Raw genomic sequence first — 14,004 nt, 5'->3', positions numbered from 1 at the left:
GCATATCATTATTAAATCACGACGCAGCCCAAAAATTATTGTCAGTAATCAGTACCCAAATACTTACCTAGAAATAGCAGTTTTTCTACCAACAAGTAAGCAACGCTGTTCGAGTGACACGTTTTAATAAAACCGTTACGATTCGCAACGCAGTACCGGATTAGGAGAAGTAACGCAGGTTGCTCGGTCGGTGTTACAGCGAGGCCCTTAAACGGGAGTAATAACCTAAATTGCTAAACTGTTATACCAATGAATTAACGCCATCGAGTAGTTAATACACTTACTTATCGTTTTGCACATTTACGATTATGTGCGTTGGCTATGAAATGACTAATAAACATTGCCCAATCGAAGCCTCAAAAGCTCAACAGATTTTATGGTCTTAAATATGTTTATAATGTGAGTAGGAATTTCTTTTTCATGTTTCTATTCTATTTCTATATGAGGGCGCTGGAGTGCGCAACGCAAACATTATCTCTGTGTTATTTATACGATTAAAAATAGTTACAGTGTGATATGGGATATATTACATGAAAAATTACGTGAAATAGTGAAAAAGAAATTAAGTTTTATATAAATTTTACAAGAAAACCTATGAATAACGGAAGAAAACAGTGTAAAAGTGAATAAGCATAGTGCCATAAAATTGTTATATTAGTGCCGAAAACAAAAGAATAAAGATATTAGAATTAAATAGAAGTAATTAAATACGAGTAAAAACACTAATATAAGTGGTAAACGTCGATAATTTCAAAAGAAAAATTACAATAACCTTAAAATTTTACAACGGATTTGTTCGGCGTTATGTCGGTAAAACAGTAGAATAGATGTACCTAGACGGCTGACAGAGTACCTACTTCGCCCGCGGCCGGCTATTTGTTGTTACCTACCTACTGACGAGTTTTTATTTAAAATATATATTGCATGTTTTAGTAGCATCTAAAATGGAAGAAATAACTGAAATACTAAAAAATATACAACTTGAGATGCAATCTCAAAAACAAGAACTACACATTTTTGAAAAAAGTATAACGGAATCCATAAACCAAAAATTTTCGGAAATGGAATCAAAATATACCGAATTAAACTATAAAGTCGAAGAACAAGAAAAACGTATAGATCTAATAGAAAAATATATAAGAAGAAAAAATTTAGTAATTTTTGGAATTGAAGAGAAGGAAAAGGATTATGATGATTTAACGAAGGATGTTTTGACAATAATCAATAAAAAATGTCAGTTGAGTTAAATACTTCAGAAATAGAATCTCTTCATAGAATAGGCAAGAAGGGTGACAAGAAAAGGCCAATAATATTGTCTCTTACCACTGTAAGTAAAAAGATACAAATAATGAAAAGCAAGAACACTTTAAATGATACACCATATTATATAAAGGAAGATTATCCACAAAAAATATTAAAAGAAAGGATAACTCTCAATGAAAAAGTAAAAAAATTAAGAAACGAAGGAAAAAATGCTATAATTAAATACAACAAAATAGTAATATTAAATGAAATAATGCAACAGTCAAAAAACAAAAGAAATTTGCAGGAATCTCCAGAACATAGTTTAAATAATCAAAAACAACGCAAATTAAAAATGCCCCTCCCAAAACGTCATTTTAAGAAACATAAAAATTAAAAAGTAAATATAATTCACTAGCTCCCAGTACAGGTGGTCGCTGTGGGAGTCTTAGACCAAAACCCTCACATCAAATGAATAACTCCACAGTCCTTAAGAGTACCTATTAAGTAAGGTTTAAATATGTACCTATTGATGGAGGAGGCCCATACCCACGATAGGGTAACCCAATAAATGAAAAATGAGGATATTAAATTAAGGAAAACTTTGTATATTAATCAATGTGTATAAAAAGCAAGGTAGCTAAATATAATATTATGTTGGTGAAAAAGTATAACATGTTACCTATAATAAAAGTCACATTATTGTTATAGTAAAAATTATCAAATACCGAATGTTAGGTAATATAGATATATACATTTAATAATAGGCATTCTTGGTTACTTATATGTACCTACTTAGATATATTCTCTTATAATACACAATTTTCTGAAAAAAGGTGTAGGTACCTACATGTAGGCCTACTAATCACAAAAATAGTTATTGCGAAAATGGTACCTAGTAAAATATATGATGGTAAAATATTATGATTGTAACTTGACAACAATGTTATAAGTTTGTAATAATTAAAAACTAATTTTTAGTCAGAATTTCAATCCATTAAAACTTTATTTCACTGTTAGTTAAATGTAAAATTTATTGTATTTGAAAAGAAAGAAGTAGGTACCTATAATTATTGTTTGTTTTAAGTATCAATAATGAAGTGGCAAGTAGCAAATGTTTTAATTACTATCACGATTTTGAACTTAATTAACAAAATACTTGTGTAGGATTATTTTTACCAGTATGTACCTAATTAGAGTAACAGAAGTCAATGAACTGAAATTATAAAGCATAGCAATTATAACTAAATGAAATACCTAGTACTTTCCTACTTAATACTAATATTTTTATAAGGTTATTATTATTGTAAGAGTTATATTTTTTATCCTCACAACATATTATTACATGTTGAAATGTGAAAGGGTGACTTAATTAACTTATTTAAGCCAATATATTTAAAAATAGAACTAAGTATAACTATGTTTATGATAAAGTGTGTTTTGTTATATTTATTGGGAAATAAAGGCTATTATTATTATTATTTATGTTTCTATGGAATGCATGGCGCTCTAACGTGTGATAACTGATACCTGAATTATGTATCTAACTAGGTATAAACACACTCTAAAGACACCAACAGTTGACCAATACGTACAGCAATCGTGCAAAGTGTGAAAGCTAGGTGCGGAAGGAACTGAATGAAGTACGCAAGTACGACGATGTGATGACTGCTCTATGTGCTCTGAGATATAGTAGCTATAATATGACCAGTGTCTAGTGATGCCGGCCCTTCCGTAAACATCAAAGGCGTTGGGTCACTGTATAGTTTTTCTAATACCTATAGGTAGGTACATTGGAATAAATATGAAAAGTAACTGCAAAAGAGTTCAAATTTCACCCTATAACAACTCTTAAATATATTGTTTTATATATTTTATCACCTTAACAGGGATTTTTCGGCACATTATAAAACCTAAAAAATATTTATCTTGTCAACAGATGTGACTCAGACAACACGGCGGAGATGCTGTACACGCATTTGCAAGCGCTGATCGATCGCCCGGAGAACCAGAAGAAGTTCGCCGACATAGAAAGAAAACTGCAGATGAGAGGAGCTCTCCCGTCCAAGAAACCCCCAGATTCCTCCCTCGGGAGTGAAGTATCTAGAGAATCTGACTCAGGAAGCAATGAGGACAGAAATGTTGCCAATCTCTATGATAGTTTGGCTGCAGAGTTGAAACAAAAGTTGTCTACAGGTAAAAAGGGTCTAGGTCAGTCAATTTTTCTTAATTTTACGTAAGTTTGATGCTTTGGACATGCATTATTCTGCACGGGTTTCATGTATATGCACTGGTTTGTATTCTAAGTACAGTAGTATGTATTGTATTTATTATGCTTTTTATAAGTTGTAAGTAGATTATATTTATTGTAGTAGTTAGAGCAAAAATAGCGATTAATGCTTACATTTTTTTATTTTTTTATTAAGTAGTAGATATAACGTAAAGTGTGACATGGCGTCGTTAATTTCAAAATTTGCCCTTAAGTAGATATTTTCAAGGAATATAGATATTAAGTAGATAGTAAAGCCGTTAAAATTCTATTTTATTTATCAAATAAATATTTTAAACTAGCAGTTTTCCACCACTTCGTCTGCATGGAATTTCTGATTCCTCGTGCGACTCATCTTAAATTAAAGGATATCCTTTAATTTCATTAACAACGGTTTAGTGGTTAAGACATGATAAGTTGACATAAAGACAGATATAGACAGACAGATAGATAAAATTTTAAAAACCGTATGGTCTTTTTAATGTGAACCGCACAATTTTTTTAGTAGAGGGTGTTTATAAAGACAACCTGCAATTTGTCAAGGGTCCAGACCCAGAGCTGTGCCCTGATAATATGGTCAGTCTTTTATTTATATTTAAAAATATTGTTGATATATTATGTATTTATGTGTGTGTGTGTGTGTTATACCATTTTGTATTTCTTATTAGGAGCCAAACCTGCTTAACGCCTGTTCAGCTTAAATACATAAGGTGTCTTAAATCGACCTATACAAACTGCCTATTGCATATACCCAAAAACTTCCAGGCAAAAGTCCAATCCTTCTACCACCGCGTGACTACGATACAGTGCACCGCCAGAAGGGAAACCTGAGCAACATCGACACCAGACGATGTCTCAACCAGAACATTGTAGGAATCAACGCGCGTCGCAAGCTGGAGTCTTCAGGAGGAAGCTCTGGCATTGGAAGCGATCTAGCGCCGTCGCCAGAACGGAATGAATACCCAAGACATGACAATCATAGTACAAGTGGTAAGGAATATGTAATGTTTCTATATTTATTACTTATCAATATCGACACCAGACGATGTCTCAACAAAAACATGGTATAAATCAACGCGCGTCGCAAGCAGGAGTCTTCAGGAGTAAGCTCTGGCATTGGAAGCGATCTAGCGCCGTCGCCAGAACGGAATGAATACCCAAGACATGACAATCATAGTACAAGTGGTAAGAAATATGTAATGTTTCTATATTTATTACTTATCAATATCTACACCAGACGATGTCTCAACCAAAACATGGTAGGAATCAACGCGCGTCGCAAGCTGGAGTCTTCAGGAGGAAGCTCTGGCATTGGTAGCGATCTAGCGCCGTCGCCAGAACGGAATGAATACCCAAGACGTGAGAATCATAGTACAAGTGGTAAGGAAGATATTTTATTAACAGTCATTGGCATACTCGTGATATGTATGCTAACGTAGCAAAATCATCGTAGTCAAAAATCGCCTTGCGACCGTCTCTATCATTGCGCTATTGACTGGATTTATGGTTCTTTAGGCATGTTTGTAAGTAAGCGAGCTTAAAGTGATTAAGTGATTTCAATCATCACATTGTGTACTTCAAACTTCCATGCTGGTTCCTAGGAATGTTAGACTTGTGCCACAATTGCAATTTGCAGCTTGTTTTAGTGTGTAAAGGCTTGTATGCAAAAGCGGGGCAGGTTTTCAAGGTCTACAAACAAAATATAAGGTTAACTAGGTACCTATATATCTATAGTAAACCTATAAACAATTTGATGAAGATGAGATCACTAATTGCACCTAAAATGTTTATTGATGCTAAAATTCACGGATATGATGAGCTATACGATTTAATCACGAACTATTATAACCTATGTTTAGATTGGATCTTAGAACAGGCTGTACGCTTTGTATAAGATTTTACGTCTCACCAAACGTTGTTAGAATTCGCGAGTCGAAACACAATACCGTCTAAGTAAAATGAACCTAATGGGCCTTGAATTGAAGTCAAAAATTAAATGCCACTGATTTTGATTTCGCAACGTTTCCGCTTGGAGCGCTGGCTATAGATGTGTAGACAAACTTGAGCTTTAAAACAAGGAAGTTAAGATCCAGTATACTATAATGCGGAAGGTTTACGACACTCGAATACTATCAACGTTGGTGAGACATAAAATCTCGTACTAAGCGTACTGGTAAATTAAACTTAAGAAACATTAAATGAAGCCTTTTCTTATGACTATGGACCATCTATAGATGACCAGATAATAATTGATAGCTACTTATATCTATTTATTCTAGTATTCCGTACCTCAAAAGGAAAAAAGGAACCCTTATAGGATCACTTTGTTGTCTGGCTGTCTGTCAAGAAACCTATAGGGTTCTTCCCGTTGACCTAGTTTTATGAAATTTGGATATTACACTTATAAGGGGAAAATCTGAAAACCGTGAATTTGTGGTTAAATCATTAAAAAAATATGTTCATGAACAAATAATGTAACTCTACAGATTTTTATTTATTTTTATGCAAAATAGTTTTTGATTGATCGTGCAAAATGTCGAAAAATACGATTGTAGTACGGAACCCTCGGTGCGCGAGTCTGACTCGCACTTGGCCGGTTTTTTATGAGTAAGAGCAAGGAACTGTCGTAATAAAATTAATACATCGAGACGCGGTTTATTCACTTTACATAATGTGCTTCAAGGTTTGGGCAAACACACCGCGCGCACACAGACAGCGCGACTGCAACGTATTTTTTTATTTAGATTTAAGCTTGCCCTTTTTCGCAATCATTTTATATTGCTAAGTGACGATGTAGTCTAAGATAGAAGCGGGCTATCCTGAAAAGGATGTGGCAATTTATGCTTTCTCTATACTTGAGACTGATAAGTCAGTGACAAAACATCACAAGTACCACCCGTTCTTTGTCGTTTGTCGTTTGTCGCTTGATATTCCGGTGGCAGTACATTTGGACACAAAATTGGTTTCCGACAAGTATGAATAGCTTCATATAAAATGTTCTGCCACTGGAACATCTGATTTAAATCCGGGCCCGACAAACGACAAGTGGGAGTTAAAGTCATTGCATACGTAACGTGTGCCGGACGGAATGGGAGACCTTAAGAGCTACTGAGACGATGTTTTACGAAGCCAAAAGTGCTGATTAAATTTTCTAAAGCTCGATGTTAATTAATGATATTAGTAGGTAGTAATTAAGTATATCACTTAAAACGGTATTTGCCTATGTCAACAATAAATAATTTCTCAGTGATTATTAAAGAAGGTCTTCCAAAATACATAATATCCACGTCCTTTAATAGTTTAAGGTGTAACTAGCCGATGCCTGCGACTTCGTACGCGTGGATCTACGTTTTAAAAATCCCGTGGGAACTCTTTTCTGGGATGCCAGTTGCTGCTTGCTTGATGCAGCTGCCTACAATCCAAGTCTTTAACTATAACCATGCAAAAATTCACGTCGATCCGTTGCTTCGTTGCGACGTGATTTACGGACAAACCAACAAACCAGTAAACCAACAAACCAACAAAGAAACACACTTTCGCATTTATAATATGGGTAGTGATGTAGTGATATAATATGGGTAGTGATAACCATTTTAAATTATCGCTTAAACTAAAAAAATCACGTCAAATCGGTACGAAGCGCGTACGTTTGATAAAATAAAAGACACTGATTTGACTAAGTAGTTGTCAAACACCTATTACTGCCGGTTCTGCTGTACGCGCGCGTTTAAACTTGAGTGTGACGTCCTAGCGTGAAGTTTCCGCTACGCTGTGTATCTGTATAAGCCTTTATTACAATCTCTCGCTCTCAAATGGTTCAAGAACGCGGGCTCACCTTCGCGCCGAATGGTTGCACTTTGCAACTTTATGTGCCCACTTGCTGACAGATCGACATATGGCTGGTATTGACGTCATTCGCAGCACATTCCTGCCATTTACCACGTTCAAAATACGAAAATTTCTAAAGTTTAAGGTAAGTAGGTAAGTACGCGACAGGTCGAGATAACAATCGGGGTATGAGGCGGCGGGACGCCCCGCACAACCGCACGTCAACCGCACTATCCCGCACCAGATTCACGCGGGGTTGTGCGGGTGTGCGAGGCGTCACCACCCCGGTTTCCATCTCAACCTGTCGCGTACTATAGGTCTGTTAAAGGACATTAGGTTAATTGAATACTTATGTATAGGTAATGAAGGTAATGTCATGTATTTTCTTTTTAATAGATATAGCGAGCAAACGAGCAGGCGGGTCACCTGATGTTAATAGTGATTATTATAGACTGAAAAATTATGTAAAGTGCGTGTACCTACACTACGAAATTTTTGTGTTCTACTGAATAATAACAGTTAGGTGGTATAATTCGGTTGAATTGTTTAGATGTCACACTCTCTATTTTAAACTAGAAGTTCGTTTAGTAATAAAGTAATTTTTTATCCTAATTTCTCTTTTCATAGGAACTAACTACTTATTGAAACATAGTATAATACCTAACCTATATGCTTCAGTGTATCACTAAAGAGTGGGTTAAAATATAAACCCCTTAAGTACGCGACAGGTCGAGATGGCAATCGGGGAGGGAACGCCCCGCACACCAGCACAGCCCTCGCGCTAACCCGCTGCGGGCGAGTGTGGGTGACATACGGGTCTCCCCACGCCTCACACCCCGATTCCCACCTTAACCTGTCGCGGACTATAGGTCCGTTAGGTAACGGTTATAGGTACGTGGTGCATCTACTAAAATTGGTTTACCGATACCATCTATAATTTGGCTGTGAATAAGCAAGATGGTTCTGCCAAAACAAAAACCTATTGTTTCACAAACCATTGCGCACGACCTTACATGAAATTACGGTTTTTGCTATGAATGAATATGCTATGCTATGTGTACCTACGTACCTATTAGCACAGTGCACGACAGTTAGAAAACTTCTAACAAAACATCGAGGCTTCAACGTCACTGGCAGGCGTCAAATTTTAGTACATTTGACGCTAGGTAGCCCTATTTTTCTTTGATTTCACGACACCATAGCCTAATCTTCTTCCTGCGTCGTCGCTCCCTCAATTTTGAGGACCGTGGCCCCTTACATACAATCTTTGCTACGCTATTTTTCCATTTCTCTCTGTTTCTTGCATCTGCCACGTGGATTGCATCGAAGATAGGTGTGTCGACCGAAAGTGATCCTATAAGGGTTCCGTTTTGCCTTTTGAGGTACGGAACCCTAAAAAAATAATAAATAAATTTGTATTTGTGTCACTACCGAGTACCGTGGTAAAGTTAGCGACAGTGAAAACAAAAATAAAAGTGAAAACAGTCTAAAAGGCTAATTACTTTCCCACTTGTTTTAAAATAAAGAAACTGGATCAACGGAACAAATAAACATAAACGAAACTCGCTGCGAAACCCAAATCTCAGACCTTTCGCGTATTTAGTGTGATAGCGGACGATAAAATCGTAATGGCAGCACGTGGGAGTGTGACAGGTTCTTTTCTGTGCTAGAAAGTGTTTTAACTTATGGACTAAGAGCCAACGCGTGCCAGACCCCAACACTGGGAGGAACGTTTGTTTGGATCATGATGGCTTTGGGAGGTAACAGGTAATAAATAGATAATAGGTAAAAAAATCTAACTTCAGTGAATAAAATCAATTTTTTAAAAATTTCTTCGGAATAGTATTAGAAATCACGTCATGCATTGCCAGTGCAGTGCAGTGTCATGGCAACCCTCTGCCAGGCACCCTTTAATTTTAAACGTTAATCCAAACAAACGTTAGTCCCAGTGTTGGGAACAAAGCGCAGAGAAACTTTCAGCTTTTATAAAATAACGAAGGTCTGGCACGCGCTGGCTTTCTCTCTATTAGTTTACACAGCAGACATGAGACAAAATTGAAATCACTACCCATGATAAAGATGCGAAAACGTATTTGTTTGTTGGTTTGTCCTTCAACCACGTCGCAACGGAGCTACAGATTGACGTGATATTTTGCATGGATACCTATACCTACTTAAAAACCTGGCGAGTTACAAAAGCGAACTTTTATCCAGGAAAATCACAGAGTTCCCGGGATTCCAAGGCTCGGACATCAGCTAGTTAGAATTATATATTAACTAGCCTATCCCCGCGACTTCGTCCGCGTGGGCTACACAAATTTCAAACCCCTATTTTACCCCCTTATGCGTTGAATTTTCAAAAATCCTTTCTTAGCGGGCGATCATGTCATAAAAGCTATCTGCATGCCTAATTTCATCCCGATCCGTAGGAGGTATAGTTGTTTGAGCTCTGCATTGATAGATTAATCAGTCAGTCAGTCAGTTAGTCAGTTAGTCAGTCAGTCAGTCAGTCAGTCAGTCAGTCAGTCAGTCAGCCAGTCAGTCAGTCAGTCAGTCAGTCAGTCAGTCAGTCAGTCAGCTTTTCCTTTTATATATATACCTAGATCAACAATCTATTCCAAACTAGAAAGTTAGCACCTCAAGCCAAGCCCACAGTGTTCTAAATGTTTATAAAATATTGACTTTCTTCATTTTTACATTTTACTGATCAATTTTAATTAACAGATCATTAACTTGAATAGTTAAATATGCAAAGGCAATTTTCAACTTATGGTTAAAATTCCTCCTAGAATTCTACAGACTAGTTTCTGCGCTCGCTTTACAAACGAGTTTGTTTAGTCATAAATGGTGTGTTCAACGTGTTTTAGAAAAGAGATAATGGTCCGTTATAATATGTAAAAGTGAATTTGACAATAGATCGGATTTAGTTTTGCAAAGTCATGAATAAATTATCGAACTTACAAAGTAGGCAATTGGGTCAAAAAAGATATTTGTATGAATTTATTGTACCTACTTAATGTATGCTTTTCTCTTTTCAGAGGAAGACTGGGCCGAAAGCACCGCTTACTTGATGCACGAAGCCTTCGATGCGTCACCGCCACGTCGCGTCCCCTCCCCCCGCCGCCTGTCACCCCCGCGCCGCACGTCACCTCCTCGCCGCACGTCACCCCCGCGCCGCACCTCACCCCCTCGCCGCACCCTTTCGCCCCGCAACTTCGATAGGACTCCCTACAACGATGACTACAATGACCAGTACCGAGACCAACTTGCACCATTCCGTGAAGCCACCTTTGAACGTCGCTTCCGTCATGAATCCCTGGAGCGTCCCAAGGATAAGTTTGTAAGCTCTGTGGATAAAACTGATAAGTTCGATGACGATACAGCGAGCTATAGGCGGAGATACGTAGCTGAAACAAAACCATCAAATAGAAGTATAGACCGGGTCGAAGACCGAAGGTACGGTAAACTCCAGAGAGGAGCCAGCGAAGGCAGCCTTAAAATCGCCGACACTTCGCCTAAAGAACGATTTAACGTTGCCAAGGAAAAGTTTATGAACTTAGAGCGGGAGCGATTCAACCGGGAACTCGAAGCTCACATGGCCATCAGAAGAAGTATGCTGGAAAGAAACAGTCGTTCGACTTCTTCCCCGGAGGAGGAAAGAAGAGATGAGCGTCCAGAACGTCAAAGAGAATTGGGCTCTCGTCGAGAAACTGACCGTTCTCATAGGGACCTGGAACGTTCTCACAGGGACCCAGACCGACGCAAAGAAGATAGAATACGCGATATAGGCGCTACAGATTTAGGGCACCGGGAAATAGAAAGACTTCCAAGAGTAGGTCGAAAGCGTGAAGACTTAAAGAGATACGAATACGGAACAGAAGAGTACCTGAACAGAGTTGAGCCAAAGGCGCATAGGGAGGACTTCGATCGCTACAGAGAGAGAAGAGAGCTAGACCGTCGCATTGAAGAAGATGAAATTATTGAGCCAGTAATAGACGATAGGAGAAGGAACTGGAATGATAGACAAAAGGCATTCAGCCGTTCTCGTTTGTTAGATGAACAACGGCAGTCGTATGTTGAAGGCGATAGAGATAGGTATTTCGAAAGGGATTATAGAGACTTCAGTGACCTGGCCCAAAGGCAACCGGCGAAATTCCGGCACAGTTACGCCGAACCGATACCTAGGGGTCGCCTCGGTACTGTAAGACCTTATTAAAAATGCCATACTAGATTTTTAGATTCTTCACCTGTTTAGACTACGGACTCATAAATTACAATGATACGTCTTTGTGTTACGTAAACGTAACAGGAACATTGTCTATCTTGCAGTATCTTGTAACCACTCTTCTTTCCTTTTGAAAACCAACTTTCAACTTGATTGATGTGTTTAAACAGAATACGAGCACAGAGACCTATATTGCAAGGTTGTGACTTGCAGTATTTGTGAGTTCTAAAATGACGATGATTACTATTTGTAATCAAAAAAAATCGTTGTGTATGGGTATAAATATTCTTAATTACATAATATTTTATTGTCATTTTTTGTATATATCGCAATGTACCTATTATAAACCAACGATACTGCTATAGAAAAAGATACGGTTTTTATCAAGAGACTATAAAATGTAAATAACATAACTACTTATATACGAACAAAGTTAATCTATATTATACTACATCATATTTATCTACAGAAAAATATGATGTGTTCTTAGTATAATATAGATTCTTTACTAGTCCTATTCAGAATCTGCGAAAAATGTATTAATCTGCGACATATTAATTATTAAGTAAAGCTACCTGAGTTTCCTTGGAAGACTTTGTTCTGTTTTGATGAAACATGTTACTTTCAGGTTGGTATGAAATAGTAAATAATAGTTGTATGAATATAATTCAAAAGCATATAACAATTATAATACATATAATTATAATTGTTGCGTTTTCTCTTCGTATAAAGTGCTTCTACAAATTGGTTATAGGAATTTAATGCAATTTATAAACATAGAATCACGCCATATGAACATCAAAGTAGTTACTCTATTCCATGTGATTGTAAAAGAGACGTGAGACTTGTAAGAGAAAATGATTTACGATTAGATATATTATAATAAACTTAGATAAAATACTCAATAAGCGTCACAGAAATATATTTGTAAATATAAATTATATAAGTAACAACCTGTATAGCCAACATAAAATAGTAAGATATAAAATTATATAGAACTTATTAGGTACCTACTATACAAAGTATCAACCCATTTAATTAAATCGTATAATATTATTTTACTTGGGTCGCTATTACGCTCGGAAAAGTTTATTTGCCAACTTGATTTATATTTTGCTTGAAAATCTAAATTTTAATGTCGGCGCAAATAACTTTTTTAAAAAGCGTGAAACTTTTCTGTTCTTTTCTCGTCTTCTTTTAAGATATATTAGAATTTAGAGTAAAAAGAAAAAAAAACTCAAGTGACCAAGTGAAGTGAATCCAACTATTCAACCCCTTAGAATCCAATGCCCATGTCTTGGAGAACATATTTTCTGTAAGTACAGGATTATACCTAAAAGTATGGTTGTTTAAAACAATATAATATCATTTAACGCAGCCCCCTATTACGATTTTTTTTTTACAATTATTGTGCCCAATCGCAATCTTTGATCGACTGGTTCCTACAACTAAGTACCTACCTATAGCCTAAAGTACGCGACAGGTCGAGATGGCAATCAGGGTGGCGACGCCTCTTACACCCACACAGCCACTGCGCTAACCCGCTGCGGGATAGCGCGAGTGACGTGCGGGTGTGCTTGGCATCCCTCTTCTTAATCCCGATTGAGCTCGACCTGTCACGTACTATAGGTAGGTACTAATTACTCTTTAAAAAATTAACTTAGTATTTTGTAGTCAAAAACTTCTGTCACTAAAAATCACATTATTGTCATCGTCATACAAAAGTCACAAGTTTCGTAATATGGGGTTGTATAAAATTAAGTAGGGTGTATCTAATAAATGTTAAACTAATAATATTATGTTGTCCGCCAGTGACTGGTAAAGGTACCACAACTCCGTCCCGTAGCGTTTTGACAATGTACTTATCTGTGAAATGTTAATAAATGTTTATTAATTAACTCAAGAATTTTTTATTTCAATCCTTAGAAATATCTCCACCCATCACTACTTACAGTCACACAGTTGAGTCACACCCCCGTGTGTAGCACTGACACAGGGTGCCAACAATTTCAAAACATTGGTTATCGTCGTTTACTAATCCGTATGAACTATGAAGTGATCCAGCTCATGACCTAAAAAAAATTGTGCGTAGCGTTTTCGCGGGGAAACTTTAAATACAAAATTTAAATGCATTTTTATTGCACTTATCGATCGAAGTAATATTTTGTGAATGTTTTGGTAGTAAAAAAGGGTAATAAATCCTATTGTTCTAAATCTAAGAGCCAGCACGTGCCAGACCTTCCTTATTTTATAAAAGCCGAAAGTTTCTCAATTCAGAAACGTCAGCGTAATGTCTTGGAAACGTTAGCCAAGTTAACACTATTATTATCCAACCCTTCGTCATAATTTGTATTTTGGTATAACGGGCAGCGCGCATCCTTTCGCGTGTGTTTTCGGTGCAGGTTCCAATATTTAAAAAAAAACTTGACACTATTCCACG

At 36.8% G+C, this 14,004-nt stretch overlaps 1 protein-coding gene across 4 annotated transcripts in view; it reads left to right on the top strand.

The window, feature by feature from the left end:
- The window catches only part of LOC117985445 (zinc finger CCCH domain-containing protein 13), a 95,041-nt gene extending 81,579 nt beyond the window's left edge, over positions 1-13,462 (top strand). For 3 of the 4 annotated variants that reach the window (XM_034972163.2, XM_034972164.2, XM_034972165.2), the window contains 3 exons: positions 3,182-3,453; positions 4,277-4,501; positions 10,378-13,462. In XM_034972163.2, coding sequence (XP_034828054.1) covers positions 3,182-3,453; positions 4,277-4,501; positions 10,378-11,555 — 1,675 coding nt within the window. In that variant the 3' untranslated portion in view covers positions 11,556-13,462. The remainder of the gene's footprint in view (positions 1-3,181; positions 3,454-4,276; positions 4,502-10,377) is intronic. The other variant, XM_069500649.1, reaches the window with a different exon arrangement.
- The last annotated feature ends 542 nt before the right edge of the window (positions 13,463-14,004 follow it).

The sequence above is a fragment of the Maniola hyperantus genome, chromosome 9 (assembly GCF_902806685.2).
Source record: "Maniola hyperantus chromosome 9, iAphHyp1.2, whole genome shotgun sequence".
Taxonomy (NCBI): Eukaryota; Metazoa; Arthropoda; class Insecta; order Lepidoptera; family Nymphalidae; genus Maniola; species Maniola hyperantus.
This window is presented reverse-complemented; position numbering and strand designations above follow the sequence as displayed.